The sequence below is a fragment of the Drosophila obscura genome, unplaced genomic scaffold, assembly GCF_018151105.1.
Source record: "Drosophila obscura isolate BZ-5 IFL unplaced genomic scaffold, ASM1815110v1 contig_17, whole genome shotgun sequence".
In the NCBI taxonomy this organism is placed as follows: Eukaryota; Metazoa; Arthropoda; class Insecta; order Diptera; family Drosophilidae; genus Drosophila; species Drosophila obscura.
In genome coordinates this window covers 2,576,732-2,597,935 of record NW_024542757.1, presented here as the reverse complement: position 1 = coordinate 2,597,935, position 21,204 = coordinate 2,576,732, and the positions used below count along the sequence as shown (strand labels likewise).

Here is a 21,204-nt window from a genome sequence, read left to right as displayed (position 1 = left end):
AATAATGATTCCCAGAAAGGTCAGGGTAGTTTCTTGACACTTTCGAAAATCGAATAATAACATGATAAGCTGATAACTCCTCTTCTCTGTTGCTAACTTAGTTGAAAGACTTTGCATTTGGTACCCTTCAGGGAAAGCCGCTAAGAGTATATTCGATTTAAAAATTGGGCTTTTAGACTTTGCAGCAGACAAACAGAAATGATTCCTGACTATGCGCGGCACTCCCACTCTACAGAGTAGCTAATTTTGGAGTCCTGCGTTCCGCCGTTCTATTCTCTCCCTCTCTTTTTTGTCTCTCCTCCTTCCCAGAACACAGCCCTCTCACGAGTTCTAAGGAACGGCTTATTGTTATTTTAGTACTCAATTAATATATCAAACAACCTCTGATTTATATGAATCGAAGACCAGAGACAATTATTCGACCATGGATTGTATGATAGCTAATAGTACAAAGATCTGGATCCAGCCTGAACATGATACACATGTATGTTCCATCTTTACCCTTTGTTTTTTTTACAAAACACCAAGGAACACGTTTTGGGATTTTGGCTGGCATCTTTATTGAACGCAATAAAACATAAATTAATTGTGCTAAAAAGTTGCGAGAATCGAAAGCGAAATTCGAGTGTGGCAAACCCGTTGAGCGGGTCGGATACCGTTATGTTACAGTTGATTGCAACCGAAAGTGGCAATGTCAACGAAAGTCAATTGATATTTAGCAATGATTTGCATGTATTTTGAAAGTCAAGAAGAACTCTTAAGAACTAGGTAAAGAAAGTTATCCAGAGAACAGTCCATGGTGCGATGCGTATTCAGGTTGGGGCCTTAGTGATGGGGATTGCGAACGGGCTCGGGGGCCTGTGGGTGCGACTCCAGCCAGGCAACGGCACGGGCAATGGCCTCTGGGATTGGTGGTGGAGTGGGGAGCACAGCACCCACGGGCTGGTAGCCATTCTCATCGGCCACATACTTGATCTCAACGTGCTCGCCCTCGGGCGAGATCCAGCTGAAGCTTCCGTGGATGTTGCCATGGACATCACCGCTGGAGGCCTGCTGGATGCTGTTGGACACCAGGAGATCAGCATCGAAGCCATCGGCGCGAACATCGCTGTGCTCGGACTTGACCTCGGCATGGACATCCTCGGAGCGTCCCACTGCGTGGGATACCGGAGCATGGGGCAGAGGCGCCACGCCAGCGGCGGCCACTCCCAAAACTGCGAAGATCATCACCTAAACGGAGGAGATTCACCCATTAGCATTTCGAGTCCTCTGAATTTCCTTTGAGCTACTCACAAACTTGAACATTTTTGGTTGTTGATTGGTTGTCTTGCCGTGAACGAACGTTGACTGATATCTGACTCTGGTCGGGTCGAGCCTTTTTATATGCTTCTTAATCCAGTTGCCTCACCTAACAAATTGCCACAACTTGCATTCAATTGTCTCTCTAAATTATGGGATGACATATCGGATGCGCCCGCAACCAAAAACGCCGACAACAACAGTTGCACCAAAGCAAATCGTCACATGGCGACAGCTGAGCAAATGCCAAACATCGGTGCTGTATACTATATGCGAGTATTCGAGTATAATCTGTTAATAGATGCTAAAATGAAACAGTCGCATAAATAAAAGTGCAAACGGGTCCGACAGCATCCCGACACCAAAACGAGTTCATCAAGCCCCCCAAAAACCACCGCCCTCTTTCTTTCTAATTTCAAAATGAATGTGGATATAGCCACACTATTGAGCAAATCTTCATCAGCACAGAGATTCTGCAATGCTCAGACATCGAACAGTTCCTCCGATCGGTTAAGTCGATTTATTGTGTGGTGTCTGATCGCCGTTTTATGACATGGATATGTACGACATGTACGCCAATGTTAGTTTTTTTTTTCTTCAAGAACTTAATATTGGCATTCGAGGTGATTATCTAGGGGATTTTTTTTTTCACCTCTTTCAGATCAAAAAGTTGACCAAACCACAAAAATCTTGCAGCGTGTTTTCTAAAGTTTGTATAGTAGTTCCAAATACGTTTTTAACACAAAGCTGGGCGCTATATATCTATGAATATCATATATGGATGAATATCATTCAATCATTCTTAAGACGAAGAGTGTAATATTTTCTAAAACACATATTTTATATCAGTGGGCGGCGTAAGTTTGTGTGCGTAGACAGCAGGCAAAACGGAACATTGTATTGGTCCCAACCACTGCAGTGCACTGTAATACAGTGGTACGTGAGCGGCAGCGCAGCAGCAGTTCCCTTTCCCATGCACATAAGATAGCGCCTTGCCAACCCCTGGTGTATATACTTAGTAGCCATAGAAACGATCGAAAACAGCTTTATCCCCAAATACATAAGTACATTCATCGACTCCAGAAAATATATGTAGTTTGACGCTCAGCAAATTAATTGACACTAAAACTTATAACAAGACTAAAAAAAATAATATATATTTTTAAAAAATTTTTATACCATAAGAGGTAAAATTAATCAACTAACTGTTGATTAAAAATAAATGTAGAATCCATAGAATTGTACATGGGCATATCCGCCGAATGGTCTACTTTTTGTATTATTATTAAAACTAAAACTCGATGAGCCCCAACATTTTGCACTAAGCATATGGCTAACAAAATGAAATTGAAACGCAAAACAAAAGCTGGGAAAGTTTTTTGTTGTCCATCTTTTTTTGCATTAAAATGTCGCGAACGTACGTTCGCTTCCCGCCATATCTGAATCGGCTTTTAGAAACTTTTGACACAGAAGAAAGTTTGTCAAATGAGCTTTAATGGAGCTCTAATCAATAGTCAACTGTAAGTTTCAGAGCCAAGTCTAACTTCCATTTTTTTCTAACGCCAAACAGAAGATAAAAAAGATAGAGAAGTTCCATGAATTGTTTTTTTTACTGCTTTAAGCATATGCATTTATTTATCTGGAAATCAAGTAGCACTGCTATGCAACTGGGGAGATATGTTTCCAGAGGACAGTCCGTTGAGCGATCCGTATCGAGGGGTGGCCTTAATGATGGGCTCCGAGTTCCGGAGCTTGGGGGTGAGCCTCCAGCCAGGCAAGAGCACGAACAATAGCCTCTGGGATTGGTGGTGGAGTGGGGAGCACAGCACCCACGGGCTGGTAGCCATTCTCATCGGCCACATACTTGATCTCAATGGGTTCGCCCTCGGGCGAGATCCAGCTGAAGCTGCCGTGGGCATTGCCATGGACATCACCGCTGGCGGCCTGCTGGATGCTGTTATCAATCTGCAGATCGGAATCGAATCCATCGGCACGAACGTCCGAGCTGAGGACCTTGACCTGGGCGTGGACATCGTCCGAACGGGAAACTGGAGCGATGGCGGCTGCCAATCCCAAAACTGCGAAGATCATCACCTAAACGGAGGAGATTCACCCATTAGAACTTCGAGTCTCCTGGCTGTCCTCTGAGTTACTTACAAACTTGAACATTTTTGATCCTTGATTTCTGTCTTGCCGTGAACGAACGTTGACTGATAACTAACTCTGTTGGAGCAAAGTCTTTATATATAATTCGTAATCAACTTGCTTCTGACAATGAATTGCTCGAGCAAAGCTTTTTCGATTGCGGCGGATACATCCATAAAGCTAGCAAATACTGTGCCAATAAATTCTCCCCCCAACAAAAGCTAAACAAATGCCAAAAAACGAGTATTACGCATCGGAATAGATGCTGAAATGAGACTTGCTTTAATGACACCAGTGCACGGAAGGTGGAGTAGAGTAACCTGTGTTGCGTTGTAGAAATTAAGGTACATGATGTAATATGCTGGGATATTATAAGTCTTGCGACACAGCAAATACGGAATGCATGTCCACAATAACAAGGTACAAAGTAATACACGTCAGCCTAAACAGTATTTAACACGATATAAATGTGACTCCAGGAAGTTCATTGGGTCATACCCTTTACATATATATAATTCCCTTAACATAAATTCCTAGCACTGGAAATGAATTTAATCCTGAAAATAAAATCATCCATCTAACTTCAGAATATTTTTATTCCTACTTTAATATGCCTTTATCGCCCCCACACATGATGTGGTGAAGAGCACAAGTAATTTGAAGTTTAATTCAATTATTTACACAGTATCCAAAATCTCTGAAACACACTTAATAGCTCAGGAGCCTTTTAATTTTAACAATAATGCAGCTTTCTGCCAGAGTTGTTTTAAATTCAAACTCGAATTAAATGTGAGCTTCAATGACCCCGAAAAATATGCTACGAAACTTATTTCAACAAAATTATTTTGCGGAAATATTTAAAAAACTGCCAACATGAATGACGCAATAAATATATAAAAGCATTAGTGCCTGGGAAAATTAAATAAATAAGGCATAATCAAAAAACAGCCAACATGAATGGACTAGTGCCTGGGCGAATGTGCATAAAGTCTGTGTGTCCATCATGGATAAAGGCTGTCTCTAGGATTGGATATGGCTAGTTAGGATTATTCAGATAGGCATGCTCCTGCATATTGTCCATCACGTGGAGAATGTTCAGTCTATAGCCTGAACAAAAATTAAAATGTTTCGATCCCCTCGAGCGCTTTTAAATAGTCTACAATTCGATTAACGGAAATCACCTCACTTTTTTTCTTTTATTTTTTTTTCTTACGTAGCCGATGACCAGACCAATAGCCCACCAATCCTAGAGGCCATCGTGAAGTCTATGGACTGATCTGTAACCACCCCAGCAATGAATAGGCGCATCTTCAATTAGGACTTCACTTCGGCTCTAAGCGGAAAGCCTGGGTTTGGATAATTGGGATTGTTTGGATATCATCCAACTGAAAGTATGAATATACCATATATTCTATGAAGATATTTTTCATACCCATTTGGGATACAAATTGTATTATATAAAATATATATTAGATCTGACGAAAAAGATTGAGCAATTATAAACTGGAATATTGACTTTCTTATGAATTAAATACTGTCTGGCCGAGCTCGCTTTGAATTCCCGTTATGGTCTGTAGAATTATGCGGTAGACTACGTGTATAATCAGTGAAACAAAATATCTAATGTGACACTGGACGTCGCTTTAAATGGTTCAAAGAGCCTGGTCAGAGTACATTTTTGGAATAATCATGGGGGTAATTTGCATAGAATAGTCAAAAAAACGGTGGAGCAGAGAGTTTTTTATCGTTCATCCTAATCGTCCAGAGGCTACACTACATATACTACAAATATGATGATCTGGAGAAAATTATGCGAAACCGAAATGTTAATTGAAAACGGGTTGCATCAGCTTCAAGCTCGAGGGTTGACTTTAGCGTATAAAAGCGATATTCGCATTTATTTTGGCATCAGTCTCACAAGTTCTCTAGTCAGACAATCCAATCCCAGCCCAATTCAAAATGTTCAAGATCGTAAGTATCTTCTAGCCTGGATAGTGAGCAATAATATCTGATAATCATGATCTACCCTTGCAGCTGCTTGTCTGCGCCCTTGCCGCCCTTGTGGCCGCCAACGAAAATGCCGAAGTCAAGGAGCTGATCAATGACGTCAATCCCGATGGCTTCAAGACGGTGCTGGCCCTCAGCGACGGCACTGCCTCCCAGGCCACCGGTGATGTGCACGGCAACATTGATGGCGTCTTCGAGTGGGTCTCCCCCGAGGGTGTCCATGTTCGCGTCGCCTACAAGGCCGATGAGAATGGTTACCAGCCCACTAGCGATCTGCTGCCCGTTGCCCCACCAATCCCAGAGGCCATCCTGAAGTCTCTGGAGTTTATCCGTAACAACCCCAGCAAGGAATAAGCGAATCATCGACTAAGAATTTACTTTGACTCAAAACAAAAAGTCTGGGCTTAGATTATGCCGACTCACTGCATCCAACTTAAAATATGAACAGCAAACTGAAAATAAATTCGATTTTCTAAAGAAAAATAATCTCTATTCAATTCAATGAAACTTTTCAGGAGTCATCAAAGAAACAATTTATGAAAATCAGATATGGAACATACATAAGTTACTTAGGTTTAATGATGTTTCCATTTGCACATTGCCTTTGATAATGTCTATAAAGATATACCATTATTCTATATGGCATAGAAGTTGGTTATCAATTGGAAGTAGTTTTTAGGACCAAGCCACGTACAAAATGGAATTTCCGCTAGAGTAATGACTAGAAACGCAAATACTATTGTTAGGCGTTTTAACGATCTATCGTCACCGTTCTGTAAGCTTGGCGATTGGTACAGAAAGAAATGGGAAACAGCTTTGATACTTTTAATATCTATTTTAAAGTTAAATTCTGTAGGAATTTGTCTATAGAGGAACCAGATCTCTGTATTTATTTATGGTACATTTTAATAAAAGTAGAACATGATCAGAAATTTGGCGTATTTCAAACTATTTTATTGGTGTATTTCCTAGTCCTACATTAAAAAATTAAAGGAAATTCAAATATATCCTATGAAGAAATTTTTTCAAAACCATTTCTACCCTAAATGGTTTGTATTATTGTATTGTATTATATAAAATATATATCAGATCTGACGCAATAGATCGAGCTTTTTACAATCCTAAACTGGATTATTGACTTTCTAATGAATTTATTGCTGTCTGGCCTGCTGCAAATTTCTGTTATACTCGTAGTCTGTATAATTATGCGGTGGATTATAAGCAACGAATTATCTAATGTGCCATTGTATGTCGCACAGTGGGGCCTCAGCCGAGAAGAGGTGGCAACAGTCATTTTCTGAGTAATTTAAATACACAAACCTAATAGAGAATTCGGCAGGGATTTCAAAAATAGAAACCTGAAGAAAATCGGAGAAACCTGAAGCAATCTTCCAGTTTCGGAGATATGAGCATTTAAACTTTGCCACTTTTTTAGTTGGCAGCATTTTCTCAACTTGTATGCACATAATTCATCTTTCAGGTCAAATGAAAAGTAAACTGTGGCATGTATGGTTATTGTTTTGGTATCTATTTTTGGGTGTATTTATAGGTACAATTTTTCAATGAAAAAAAATTCAATTGCTGGACAGACTCTTGAGAAAATTAAATTATTTTAACTATTTTTTTTTTGTTGTTTTACAACTTTGACAACAAATAAAAAAATACTATTCAAAACTAAACTCACGTTTTTTTTTTTTTTTCTTTGAATATCTTTTAATCTAAGAACAAAAATGATGGACCTTTTATTTTTATTTTTGTAAAATCCAATTAAGATACAAAAAATATACAAAATTTGTATCTACAAATAAAATAAATATATTGATAATTTTACATAGGAAAATATGCACTTGCAACAAAGTTCAACTTTGACTATTTATTGTAAAGTTTCCAGCCATTGGTAGCACCATGTACTCTTGAAGACTAAATCTTAAAAGTTTTTTCTTTCAAAAGCAATTTATTTCATGAAGATATGTTGATTCGTTCGGAATTTATTAATTTAGCAAGCTGAAACGGCCGAAGGCCCCACTGTGCGTCGCTTTAAATGGATCAAAGAACCTGGTCACAGCACATTTTTAGAATAATCATGGGGGTAATTTGCATAGAAGAGTAAAAAAAAAGTGCAGCAGAGTGTTTTTTAACGTCCGTCCTAATCGTCCAGAGGCTACATATACTACAAATATGATGATCTGGAGAAAATTATGCGAAACCGAAATGTTAATTGAAAACGGGTTGCATCAGCTTCAAGCTCGAGGGTTGACTTTAGCGTATAAAAGCGATATTCGCATTTATTTTGGCATCAGTCTCACAAGTTCTCTAGTCAGACAATCAAATCCCAGCCCAAATCAAAATGTTCAAGATCGTAAGTATCTTCTAGCCTGGATAGTGATCAATAATATCTGATAATCATGATCTACCCTTGCAGCTGCTTGTCTGCGCCCTTGCCGCCCTTGTGGCCGCCAACGAAAATGCCGAAGTCAAGGAGCTGATCAATGACGTCAATCCCGATGGCTTCAAGACGGTGCTGGCCCTCAGCGACGGCACTGCCTCCCAGGCCACCGGTGATGTGCACGGCAACATTGATGGCGTCTTCGAGTGGGTCTCCCCCGAGGGTGTCCATGTTCGCGTCGCCTACAAGGCCGATGAGAATGGTTACCAGCCCACTAGCGATCTGCTGCCCGTTGCCCCACCAATCCCAGAGGCCATCCTGAAGTCTCTGGCCTGGATCCAGGCCCACCCCAGCAAGGAATAAGCGCATCATCGACTAGGACTTTACAACGACTCTGAACAGCAAGTTGGGTTACGGATTATCCTTACTTGCTGCATAATAGTTAGGATCTGAGCAGCATGCTGTACAAATAAATAAAATAATCGAAACTGAAACAAAAGTCTTCGATGTGATATATCCAACAGAAATAATTTTCACGATGTGTGCAATGAAACGAAACATCTGAGGGATCTTTAATTTATTTGGGATAAGAGTTTTCTTTGTCACAAGCAGTCTGGGTGTCTGATACATTCACTCAATGCAAAACGGTCAAACCAGGATGGCAAATATGACTGCCTAAGGGGTCCAAGAGGAACTAGTGCTTGAAGGAATTAATCAAATTTGTCTCAAGGTTCAGTTCAGTGGACAGTGCTGCTCCTCATTCATCAATAGTCGTTGTGGACTGAAGAATATTAATTCTAAATTTCTATGTATCCAATCGAACCAAGTAAAGGTCAGGCAACATATGGACAAAGTTATAAACTGGTGCGCGGCCTTTGGGATTGTCAAATACTTTTATGTGAATTATGCAATAAAATGAAAACGAAACTGCCAAATCTCCAAATGAATATTCATTAGCAGCGACTTTTAATGGAGTGCTAATCAAAATGAAATATTTCCCAAGGTTTCGCACTGAGTAAGTCTGTATATAAAATTAAGATATATTGGATTCAAGGAGGAATATATGTATGCCTTTTATTTACAAGTACGAGTATATACACTTTCAGTATGAATATAATTTGAATTCTTAGACTAGACTTTCGTTTAAATTACTCCACAAATGCTCGCTTGCCCAGCCTGATTAGTATACCATTCTCCGACTTGAGAGTGACCCGAATATTCAGCACTGGATCGTACTCGCTCTGGGGAACACACTCCACCTGGGAATGATCGTTTATGCCCGATGACAAGCCATCGATGGCGGGCAAAATCTCAAAGTTGCGCACCAGCTGGGATAGCAGCAACTTCAGCTGATACATGGCAAACTTTTCGGCTGGAAAACGGATGAGTGATTGAGTTAGTCAGTGGATTGGTTGGTTCATAAGACATTCGTCCCTACCAATGCATCGCCTGGGACCAGCACTGAACGGGACACTCTTGAAGGCTTCGATGCCGACATCTGCGCCTGCATTCTCGAATCTCTCCGGACGGAAGACGCACGGCTCCTCGAAGTACTTCTCATTGTAGCCCATGGCAATTAGACACATAATGACCGTGGTGCGTTTGGCCACCTTGGTGCCGTCTGCAAGTGTAGGAACGTCGAATGAAATGTGTGTCCATTCGACCTTGATTCGATGTCCAACTACTTACTGATGTCGATGGGTTTGCGGTTGGTCCGCGCTATCAGCGGGACTGACGGGTACAAACGCAGCGTCTCGCGGATGACCAGCTCCAGGTAGCGCATCTGATCCAGCCTACCTATATCCGCTTCTGCCGAGATATCCTGGCCAAAGATACGCTGCTGCTCCTCGAAAACTCTTTGCTGAATCTCCGGGTGCCGCGAGAGTGTGTACAGAGTGAAGGAAATGGCGGAAGCAACTGGATCGTGGCCCTAGATCAATGAAATCATTTAACAAAACAGAAGATCACTTGGCTTGAAACACCTACTGCAAATATAAATGTGGATATTTCCTCTATAATCTCACGTTCCTTGAGGGCACGCCCGTCCAGCTTAGCAGCCAAGAGGACATCGAGGAATGGCTTATTGGCTTGCTTGGTCCTTTCCCCACTTGCATTCTCATCGGCCAGCTGTTGACGTCGCTGCGTAATAATCTAAAGGAAAATATTGAATATTAAAGCCCACTCAGCCAATCCCTCGTACTGAGCTACTAGTACTTACTCGAAAGATTTCCCTGCGGAGCAGAGACAGTGCTCTTCGCTGCTTCATGTAGTAGGACGTGAGGCGGAAGAGGGCATCGAAACGCTTCACAATGCTGAAGGTGCGCTCCTGGACGACATCGCAGAGACTGCGGATGCGGATGGATAAAGAAGGTAAGCGGGACGAAACGAGTCAACTCTCAGCGCATGACCTTGCTGAGATTAAACTTACTCTTTGATGGCCCCATGCAAATCGGAGGGCTCTCCGCTGAGTGAGTTGCTGGGCAGGCCAGTGGCGTTCTCTGTGGCAAAGAAAGGAGAGCGAAAATAAAAGGCTGAACTTATGGCTTAAGTAAACGAAGCCAGACGAAAATTCAAAATGGTCAATAAATTACTCCCGGTTAGTCGAGGAATTTTTCAAAAAAACCATCTTAACCGTAGAATATCAAAATATTTTGTATTGTGGAGAGGGAAGGTACCTCTAGCCGCAGTTCTGCGAGTCGAGCGGGCAAAACTTTTTCCTACAATCTGCGGCACTTGTAGCCATTTTCTATGCAATAAATCTTATTTGTAAAACGTTCATAATAAATTACAAAAAAAAAAAAAAAAACGAACGCAGGAGAGAGCCAGAAGGCCAGAGCCCCAGAAAACTCCGACATGACAAATGTGCAAAGTTTTTTGTGGGTCGCCCTGCTCCTTTCTGCTCTGCTCTGCTCGCAAGCGAATCCTTCACTTACCACACACAATATCCAGGGTACATTTGGCCACCAGCTCCTGGGCATCGAACCGCTCCTGTGTCTCTGTCAGTTCATTAAGCTTCTGCACAAATTTTCCGCCTGTTCGATGAACCACACGCAGATAGCCCTCGATGGCCGACCGTTCAAAAGCCGGCATATAAAGCTTTTGATGCTTCAGCCAGCGGGCACCGGAACTGGTTAGGAGGCCATCGCCCAGCCAGGGTCGCAAAAAGGAGTACAAGTGCTCCTTGTACAGCAGCGATGAACTCGACAAAATGTTCTGTCAGTCAACACACAATGGCATGCCATACTCGTAAATGTGCAGTGGGGGTATATATGTTGGAGTGGGTACTCACCTGAATTTCGGCTGGATCACTAAGCATCATGTGATACTGCAGGAAGACCAGTGAACGAAATCCCTGGAAATCATATTTTCGACAATACTGCAAAACCTTTTTCGGATACTCTGTGGAAAAATTAACAAGCAGGCAGAATGTTAGCCACTCCACACTTTAATTTACCATCACAAGTTTGTTGTGGAAACTGCACTTGAGATTGTGGCTGGGATACGTCACTTGACTTGGGTAAAAGTTGCACTTGCCAGGTAGCTGGAGATTTCTTATAAATTATAAACTAAATATATCCGACATGTGGGTCTGGGTTGGGCCTGAACCTGAAGTAGCTATAAAATGGTTGGCGCGTATGAAATGTATCAAAAAGTGCACAAAAAAAAAAAAATTCAAAGGGAGCCTAGCCTCTGGTAACTGGTGAATACATTCGCATTTCTCTTTGCTTCACGGTTCATGCCTTTGAGGAGCCGAATCCAATTGAAGAGCAATCTATGAGCTAGCTAGCAACAGGCACAGAGAGGGATAATAATACGCATTCAATGGACAACAGGCTCTGCCGGAAAGGAGGTAACCATCCGACCATGCAAAACTATCAGTTGTTGTGCAGCATCCCCATTCTCATCCCGAAGCTCTGTGCAAGTCCCAGGCCATTGTGCATTTGAAATGATTACTTTAGGCACGCTCATGGTAGAGTAGAGGGAAAACAATACCGAATTATTCAGCTGTGCCGTGGAAAAGCTCTTGGGAAATGCGCCGAGAACTTGATGAAAATTGCAACAAATACTAGAATATGAACAGGGAGACAAAATCAAACACAATTCGTTGTGAAAAGTAAATCCTTGTCCCGGAGGACATCGAATGCATTTTTGATAAATAAAATGTACAATTCCCATGTCAGCACACAATAAATTCGATCAAACAAAAGCTACGAGCATGTGTTATCCAACGCACCTTAAAGAGTGCATAAATATAGGCAGGCTGATAATAGTACTCACCCGCTGGCTTCAGACCGAACTGAAATATATTGCCCACAAAGGGGTAGGGCGTTGGTCCTGGTATCATTTCCATAATGCCAGCCATGTGGTCTAAATAGTTAAATATCTTCACACCCTTGAACACCAAAATGGTGGCCAAAATTATGGCAATTGCAATCAGAAACATGATGCCGTTCAACTGTTCGCCTGGACTATTCGTTTCAAACTGTTTGTTCAACATCAAAGACCTGATTAAGTAAGTCACAAATGTTTCCCACCGATAACCCCATCGATAGCTTATCTTACCTGAACTTTCTTCAGCCAACACAAACATCTGTGTGTTTGCGTTTGTGCTTGTGCTGTTTTCTGGTAGTCAACATTTGCTATGCTATTCGTCAAGCAAGCTTCAAATAACACTATCAATCACCCAATTAACGTACATAGTAGTTCTTTGTGGCATGCTCCTGTCGGTAATTGCTAAACCTAATTGCACTGGCTTGACTCACTTTACTGTGCCGTAATGACGTGTGGGTCTAAAGGCTAAATCGGTATCTCACGTTTGCGGTGAGACGCGATACTTGGTGTTAATCAAACCGCTAATACCACGAATATGTCTGTATGTGTTAGTGTTCGAGAACCAGAATCGAAATGGGGTTTGCTAAGAGAAACGGGAAGAGCTAACTCGAGTCTCTTAAGTAATAACATCTATGATAATCCAATATGTACAACAACATTTTGAGTGCTTATTATTTATGAAATGACTGATTTCCAGATGAAAAACGACTTTAAATATTGCCACAGCAAATACTTTTCAGTTTTGTGATGGTTTAAAAGCTTTTCCCTTGTGAGTTTTCAAGAGAATATTACTTTTTTTTCCATATTATTTGTATTATTATTATTTTTTTTATTTGTTATAAATACATTTTATTTAATTAGTTTACAATAAATTGTTAAACGAAACAAATCTTTAAATTTCCGACAGATTGAAACTCTGTTAAAGCGCATACTTTTAGGCATAGCTGTATGTAACACAATTGTAAAATACAACATTGATATGTAGAATAATACTCTTACCATATATTAATTTCCGATTTCTTGTTCTCTTTTTTTAGAGAGAGAGATAGAGAAAGACAGCCCAGACATGAACAACCGACTCTCTCTCTCTCTCTCTCTCTGGCTCCAAATTATGTATGCATGTACGATGTATGTATGTGGCTGGCATTTGTTTACCTTTTTCGGGTCCAGGTCTGTATTCCTCTCTTTCTTAATTGCTCAGAGCAACAGTCAAAGTTGTATAATCTTTGCTTTAAGTCAAATGGATTAATGATGGAATTTCTTGGCCGTTAATACAAATCCAAAAATTCAAAAATATTCATTCTGTAGAAATTCTTATAGAATCCGTTTAGTGCTATTCACAATGACTACGCTCTCTTACCAACTTCAGCCCCGCTATGAACTTATATTGATCAAATCAGTAAAAAACTTGAATTTGTTAATGCCGAGTCACGCTGAACGCATCAAAATATGTACATATACATACATACATACATATGTTGGAGCTCAAAAATTTTGGTAGCTGGCCAAGCGATAGTAAAAAAGAAAGAGAGTTAAAGAGAGAAAGAGGGCAAGTGAGAAATCGTACGATATTTGTATTTGTATATAAACCCAGAGACGACAAAATTACACTCCCATTTTCGTAGTCCCCCGCGTACGGAAAGGTTCACCGAGTCGCGATCGAAAATGTGGTTCGTATTGTACTTGTTACTGGCGCTGCCACTGCTGGTGGTGGCCTATCTGGAGCTGAGCACGTTTCGGCGAAGAAGAGCTCTGAATAAATTCAAGGGGCCCAGCCGGCTGCCCATCGTGGGCAATGCCCATCAGGCCGGCAAGAGTCCCACAGGTGGGTGCAGTTTCAGTGCCATCGAGTATGCAGTTCCAAATCGGATTACGACTAAAATAGCCCATCTCGAATAGCGTTGTGACTGATGACTGCATTTGTTATTAACTCAGCGGCAATGTTATTCCAGTTGGGTTGTTTCCGGCCGAACAACCACTGTAAAAATATAAATTTCAAAGTGCAGCTGATAAGTCAAAAATCTCATATACTTGTACATATGTATACATATAACTATTCGTGTTCGCTTTAGTTCCTTGGGCACCAGACAATCTTCTGAAAAGATAGCATCGGGTCGACTTTGGTCTGAAAATGTTGCTAAAACAAAAAAAAAAACTGTGTCTGATACAGCAGACTTTAAATGCAATCACAAGTGAAAATCTATTGCGTGTCAAACGAAATGATAGTTCGTGCATAAATATATACATACATACATATGTATGTACATATGTACAAGCAGTGAAAACATTTGGAATCAGAATGTGCATCGACTAACAATGAGTTTTGTTGTGTGGTTCACCCTATAGAGATTCTCGACCAATTATTTACATGGTGGCACCAGTACGGCAACGATAACTTTTGCTTCTGGGTTGGATCCCACTCAAATCTGATTGTCACCAATCACAAGTATTTGGAAGTAAGCTGCTCGAACATCTTTTGATTGAACTACTGCTAAAATGATTCTATTATCCAGTTCATACTCAGCAGTCAGACACTGATTTCCAAGTCGGATATCTATGACCTCACCCATCCATGGCTGGGCCTGGGCCTGCTTACCAGCACGGGCAGCAAATGGCACAAGCACCGGAAGATGATCACGCCCGCCTTCCACTTCAACATACTGCAGGACTTTCACGAAGTGATGAACGACAACTCCACAAAGTTCATTAAGCACCTGAAGAATGTGGCAGCGGGCGACAACATCTTTGACTTTCAGGAGCAGGCCCATTACTTCACTCTGGATGTCATTTGCGACACTGCCATGGGAGTGTCCGTCAACGCAATGGAAAACCGAAGCTCCTCGATTGTTCAAGCATTCAAAGAGTAAGTATTGACGGGCGGGACTGACATCTCGTTTCTGTTACTAGCTGTTCTTTCCTCTTATAGCATGTGCTACACCATCAACATGAGAGCCTTCAATCCGTTCAAGCGTATTGACCTGCTGTTTCGCTGGGCTCCCGAGTACCCAGCCTATTGCAAGACCCTGAAGACCCTGCAGGACTTTACCAACGATATCATCGATAAGCGCATCAAGGCCCACAAAGACGGCACAGTCTCGGCCAGTAAGGGCGATGAATTTTCCCGCAAGAAAATGGCCTTCCTAGACACCTTGCTTTCATCTACGATCGATGGTCGTCCGCTTACGACTCAGGAGCTGTACGAAGAAGTCTCCACATTCATGTTCGAGGGGCACGACACGACCACTTCGGGAGTGTCCTTTGCCGTTTACTTGCTCTCCAGACACCAGGACGAGCAGCAGAAACTCTTCAAGGAACAGCGCGAGGTGATGGGTGATTCCGGGCTGAGTCGTGACGCAACCTTCCAGGAAATCTCCCAGATGAAATACTTGGATCTGTTCATCAAAGAGGCACAGCGCCTGTATCCCAGTGTGCCATTCATTGGTCGCTTCACTGAGAAGGACTATATTATTGGTAGCTCATTGACAGCATCTTAAATAATATTTTGTTAACTTTGCTCTTCGTTTTTGTAGAGGGCGAACTCGTGCCGAAAGGCACCACCCTAAATTTGGCACTCGTTATGCTCGGCTACAATGAGCGTGTGTTCAAGGATCCGCACAAGTTCCGGCCCGAACGTTTTGAGCTGGAGAAACCAGGTCCCTTTGAGTATGTGCCCTTCAGTGCCGGCCCCCGCAACTGCATTGGCCAGAAGTTCGCTCTGCTGGAGATCAAGACGGTGGTGTCCAAAATTATTCGCCACTTTAAAGTGCTGCCTGCTCTGGACGAGCTTGCCTCCAAGGATGGATATATAAGTACTACCCTGGGATATCGGCCTGAAGAAAGGAAGAAGCGCGACCCGCTTCGCCACAAATACGATCCTATTCTGTCTGCTGTACTGACCCTAAAGGCCGAGAATGGTCTCTTTATCCGCCTTAAGGAAAGGCACTAGGCTGTACCGCTTAGAATAAATTTTATTTTTGTTGTCTATTATATCCGGCTTCTTTTACTTTTATAATGAGATGCATGCTCTGCAGCCCTGCTTTGGTCGAGAGTTCAACAAAAATCGATCTAAAAGAGAAAGAGAGAGAGAGCGAGAGGAATATCTTTATAATTGATAATTTGGGAAGAAAAGTTTTAGGATATGAATTTAAAATATTGGCTTGAATATTGGTCGTGGCATTTAAAAGACTCAGCACTCAGTTTAATTATGTATTTATTTGGATAAACATAGGAGAGAGAGATCGATGCATCGCGATGGCCGGCTGAATACATACTAGCTATGTATGTACATTAGGCTGGGCCAAAAAAATGTATTTTTCGTAATTCAAACGGGACACCCCCTAGTTTTGTTACCTTCGACTTAATAGTAATTTACATGTTTTTTTATTTTTATTTTTTTTAATTTTTTAGAGGTACCTACCGAATTTTACAAAACATTTTAGCCAAGAAAATTTTTTTTGCTGAATGAGTTGGATATTGGTGCTACCATCATACGCATTAACAGTTATTGGCGACGTTACTATTATCAACCAAAGCTGAATTTCTTGATTTTCACTAATCGTTAATTTTTAACAGTAACTAAAAAAAAAAAACCACCTTATTATTAATATGAAATAGTTTCTAAGTTTCAATATTATTTGAAAAAACCGATGAATTACATTTTTTTTTAATGTATATTTAACCAAAAAAGTGTATTTTCTTTTCGTGGTAGCAACCTCAAAACATTAAATTAAAATTTTGAAAAAAATTGTATAAATTTATTGAATAACAAAGAACAGTATTGGGGGGTGTCCCTTTGAAAAAACAAAAAAACGAGAAGGAACGTGTGAGTCGCTTCTGGGGACGCGACACTACTTTTATACCGGTACTCAGTCAGTATATCAATTTTTGAGCTTATGATTTATGTAGAATTTTAAAAATTTTACATTTAACTTTTTTTGCTACATCTGTTATCTACATCTACATCTAAAATATATTTTACATCTAACATGTATATTATACATGTAGAATGTAGCTTATACATCTCCCCGCTAGCGGGCACTCGCTTAACGGGCGGCGGCGGCGGGGGGGGTGGGGGAGGTGGGTGGCTTCCCGACACGCTTTTTGTTTTATCGTATCTTTAAAATTGTGCCTGACACAAATTTACGTTCTTTGTGTTGTGAAACTTGTACACCTGAACAGTGTGATATCACATGAGCTGGAAACTAAATGTCTACCTCTTAAGTCCTGAGATATAGGCGCTCCGACGGACGCCCAGACTGCGACATGGCTATATCGACTCGGCTATTGATGCTGATCAAGAATATTTATTAGGGGGTTCCGCGTGCACCAATTTACCACAAATACAATTTACCCCTAAACTCTTTTTGAGTACGGGTATAAAAAATGGTTGGTCAAATTTTGGACCAGCCTAATGTACATATGTTAATCTTTCATACGTAAGGGTAAATATACATAACCTTAACCATAAGCTTGTAGTTTAAAATGTGGTATAAGAAATTTATTATAATTTGTGCAAATACCTTTAGTTAATGGGGACTCAACTATCGCAACTATCGGTTATACTGGCTTGTGAACATATAATATACAAGTTTTCCGAGTTTAGTTTTTAGTTACAATCAAAAAGTAATATATAAATAAATCTTACGTACTCTATCGGCTACATTTCGATTGTTAATTGCAAGCATTGAAGATACCAGAAACACTTGCGATGAACAGAAACAAAAACACAACTACATAAGCCAATGGAATTTAATCAGGAATATATTTACATGTACATAAGCCAATGGAATTTAATCAGGAATATATTTACATGTACGTACTATTTTATATGCACATACATACATATGTGTGTACACATCTCTTCATATCCTCTTTAGGCAGAGAAAATAGACAATTGTTGATAAATAAACATGTTTCAGCTCCAGATGCTAAGTAACCTGACCTATGCTTTGACATTAATATCTACAAGCAACATGTCTCATTTTCTAAGAATATTTTTTTGTTTACTTTTCAGATGGGCGTAGCATATTTTGAGGCTTGGCAAAAGAACAGAACAGATGACAACAACTTGCCAGTTGCGCAGGTCAGTGCTACATACAAGTGTAGCATATGAATGAATATAAAACACATACCCTCTAAAAAACAAAAGCTTGCATGGGGCTACGGAGAGTGGAGCTGCACGCTCTTGAATATAAGTGATAAGCGAAATTAGTGCATTGCCTTGCATACTTAGTTTACTTATGTATGTAAATGTGTACACACATATGTAACAGGCCAGAGGAGAAGGAATCGAAGGGCGTGGCTACTCGTTGGCGTTGGATTTTGGTAAATTTTTTTAATCAAAAACTGCCATATTCTTACATGTTCAGATATCGGAGTACGTACTCGGAAATTTGCATTAGATGGGGGACCTTTTGTGTCTACCCTCGCAGATAGCAAGCAATGAGTTCTTATAAAGTTGCATGGTAATATTTTAAGCGGTAATGCTGCCTAAGCAAATTCAAACCAAAACAGAAGAAAAGTAATGCTAGCGAGGCAAATTTTAAACCAAAACAATGAGATGACTGCCTACGAGAGTCGATACTCTAAATACCCTTAAACAGATACATTATTTTCTGCAATATATCATTAAAGCTAACGAACACGCTTGCTGTAGAAAACTAGCAATAAATAGGAAAAATTAATATAAATATATACTTACCTAAACCTGAAAGAAACATAAATGTTCTGAGAATGATTCCTACTTCAAGGGTATACCGAAATGGCAACAGATCTTAAGAATAACGGAGCTCGCCGCAAACACGTTATCATCGTTAGAAACACTAAGTAAGCGAACTGCCGAGTCACGGTGAACGAACGCTCTCTAGTCTGCCGATGTTGCGACCTGATGTTCAGAGAGAGAGAGATATAGAGAGCAGGAAAAATGAGAAGCGTGTTGGCTGCTGTCCTATTTAAGCCCGAAGCCAAGCACAATCTACTGCTAAATTCTCCGTGTATTTCGCTCTGAACAGTATACTACTTGCTGTCATTGTTGGAATTGAAAATGTGGCTGGTGTTATATGGATTCTTGGCTCTGCCGCTGCTCCTGTGGCTCTACCAGGAGTTGAGCACATTCAGGCGTAGGCAATTGCTGAAAAAGTTCAAGGGGCCGAAACGATTGCCCATCGTCGGCAATGCCCATCAGATGGGTAAAAATTCAACAGGTAAAATATGTGTATTAGTTTTGTCAAATTGAATGAAACTGAAACTCAGACGCTCCGTAGAAACTCTCGACCAGCTATTTGCGTGGTGGTACCAGTATGACAAGGACAATATTAGCTTCTGGATAGGATCTACCGCCAATGTATTGGTCACAAAGCCCAAGTTCATAGAGGTGAGCTTCAAACAAAAACACCATGCGAGGGAAATAAGGTAATCCATCGTATTTTCCTCCACAGTATATACTCTCCAGTCAGACACTGATAAGAAAAGCTGAAAGCTATCATCTAACCCATCCATGGGTGGGCTTGGGCCTGATCACGAGCACGGGCAGTAAGTGGCACAAACATCGGAAGATGATCACGCCCTCCTTCCACTTCAACATCCTGCAAGACTTTCACAAGGTGATGGACGAATACTCCAACAAATTCGTGCGGCTACTGAAAAAAGTGTCTGCTGGAGATAGTATCTTGGATATCCAGAATCATGTCGCTTACTTGACCCTGGACGTCATTTGCAACACAGCCATGGGAGTGTCCATTAACGCAATGGAAAACCGAGCGTCAGAAATAGCGCAAGCATTCAGGGAGTAAGTATTCAACGACTTTGCATCTCAACTCTCTAAACATCAGATCCCTCCTCATACAGCATATGCGTCAACGTCAACATGAGATCCTTCCATCTGTGGAAGCGCAATCAAATGCTCTATCGATTGGCCTCCGACTATCCCGCCTACTGTAAGACGCTTAAGACCCTGCACGACTTTACCCACGATGTCATCGAGAAGCGCTTGAAGGCCCACAAAGAAGGGACTGCTTCTGCAAATCAGGGCGATGAGTTCTCGAGGAAGAAAATGGCCTTCCTGGATACGTTGCTCTCAGCAACAGTTGACGGTCGCCCGCTGACGTCCCAGGAGCTGTACGAGGAAGTCTCCACATTTATATTCGCAGGCCACGACACGACCACTTCGGGAATATCTTTTGCCTTATATTTGCTCTCCAGACATCAAGACGAGCAACAAAAACTCTTCGAGGAACAGCGCGAGGTGATGGGTGATTCTGGGATGGGTCGTGATGCAACCTTCCAGGAAATTTCTCAAATGAAATACTTGGATCTGTTCATCAAGGAGGCCCAGCGCGTCTATCCCAGTGTGCCATTCATCGGGCGCTATACCGAGACCGATCATTTAATTGGTAAGTGCAGAAACTTTTCACACAGGAACCGCTTTGCAACCCTGTAATTCTCTCCTGCAGATGGCAACCTTGTGCCGAAGGGCACAACCCTAAATTTGGCACTCGTTATGCTCGGCTACAATGATCGTGTGTTCAAGGATCCGCACAAGTTCCGGCCCGAGCGGTTTGAGCTGGAGAAACCAGGTCCCTTTGAGTATGTGCCCTTCAGTGCCGGTCCCCGCAACTGCATTGGCCAGAAGTTCGCCTTGTTGCAGATTAAGACGGTGGTGTCCAAAATGATTCGGAACTTTGAGGTGCTGCCCCCAGCGGATGGACTCGAGTCTAAGGATGGCTATCTTAAAACCACTATGGGCTTGCTCACTGCAGTGAAAGTGAAGAGAGAAGCTTATCGTCATAAATACGATCCAATTCTGACTGCCGCGCTGACCCTCAAATCGGAAAACGGTCTTCATATCCGTTTGAGGGAGAGAAATTAGATCATAAGTTGATAAATAAATATTTTCGTGTATGTCAATTTTCATGACTTGTTTCTCAAGTTTACAGTTGCTTTTCGCGCCTCTCTCTGTATTGCAGTTTATTGCATAATCGCGTTGAGGTTCTCCTGGTTGCTTGCAGGTAGCGAACCTGAGAGAGTCAATCAGGCAT

At 41.4% G+C, this 21,204-nt stretch overlaps 5 protein-coding genes across 7 annotated transcripts; 2 read left to right on the top strand and 3 right to left on the bottom strand.

The window, feature by feature from the left end:
* Positions 1-714: 714 nt before the first annotated feature.
* On the bottom strand, positions 715-1,400 carry LOC111079012 (larval cuticle protein 1). The gene is made up of 2 exons (XM_022373997.2): positions 1,294-1,400; positions 715-1,230 (listed from the first exon to the last, which is right to left on the bottom strand). Exons 1-2 carry the CDS (start codon positions 1,303-1,305, stop codon positions 826-828), a joined length of 417 nt encoding a protein of 138 aa, XP_022229689.1. The 5' UTR covers positions 1,306-1,400; the 3' UTR covers positions 715-825.
* Positions 1,401-2,904: 1,504 nt separating this feature from the next.
* On the bottom strand, positions 2,905-3,565 carry LOC111079013 (larval cuticle protein 2). The gene is made up of 2 exons (XM_022373999.2): positions 3,457-3,565; positions 2,905-3,393 (listed from the first exon to the last, which is right to left on the bottom strand). Exons 1-2 carry the CDS (start codon positions 3,466-3,468, stop codon positions 3,025-3,027), a joined length of 381 nt encoding a protein of 126 aa, XP_022229691.1. The 5' UTR covers positions 3,469-3,565; the 3' UTR covers positions 2,905-3,024.
* Positions 3,566-5,308: 1,743 nt separating this feature from the next.
* On the top strand, positions 5,309-8,331 carry LOC111079003 (larval cuticle protein III/IV). Of its 3 annotated transcripts, XM_022373988.2 has the most exons (3): positions 5,309-5,415; positions 5,479-5,754; positions 8,150-8,331. In XM_022373988.2, exons 1-3 carry the CDS (start codon positions 5,404-5,406, stop codon positions 8,198-8,200), a joined length of 339 nt encoding a protein of 112 aa, XP_022229680.1. In that variant the 5' UTR covers positions 5,309-5,403; the 3' UTR covers positions 8,201-8,331. The 3 variants fall into 3 exon arrangements, with proteins under 3 accessions (XP_022229680.1, XP_041448039.1, XP_022229679.1); XM_041592105.1 differs by lacking the exon at positions 8,150-8,331 and having other exon boundaries at positions 5,310-5,415; positions 5,479-5,934; XM_022373987.2 differs by lacking the exons at positions 5,309-5,415; positions 5,479-5,754 and adding an exon at positions 7,700-7,810 and having other exon boundaries at positions 7,874-8,331.
* A 563-nt stretch (positions 8,332-8,894) lies between these two features.
* On the bottom strand, positions 8,895-12,325 carry LOC111079000 (probable cytochrome P450 4ad1). The gene is made up of 9 exons (XM_022373983.2): positions 12,116-12,325; positions 11,127-11,236; positions 10,771-11,050; positions 10,266-10,335; positions 10,056-10,182; positions 9,824-9,988; positions 9,527-9,767; positions 9,276-9,458; positions 8,895-9,209 (listed from the first exon to the last, which is right to left on the bottom strand). The coding sequence occupies exons 1-9, from the start codon at positions 12,279-12,281 to the stop codon at positions 8,986-8,988; spliced, it is 1,566 nt and encodes a 521-aa protein (XP_022229675.2). The 5' UTR covers positions 12,282-12,325; the 3' UTR covers positions 8,895-8,985.
* A 1,470-nt stretch (positions 12,326-13,795) lies between these two features.
* LOC111079011 lies at positions 13,796-21,040 on the top strand. Its single transcript, XM_022373995.2, has 10 exons — positions 13,796-13,994; positions 14,516-14,625; positions 14,683-15,032; positions 15,096-15,640; positions 15,700-16,107; positions 19,174-19,371; positions 19,432-19,541; positions 19,606-19,955; positions 20,015-20,559; positions 20,620-21,040. Exons 1-10 carry the CDS (start codon positions 13,835-13,837, stop codon positions 21,033-21,035), a joined length of 3,192 nt encoding a protein of 1,063 aa, XP_022229687.2. The 5' UTR covers positions 13,796-13,834; the 3' UTR covers positions 21,036-21,040.
* The last annotated feature ends 164 nt before the right edge of the window (positions 21,041-21,204 follow it).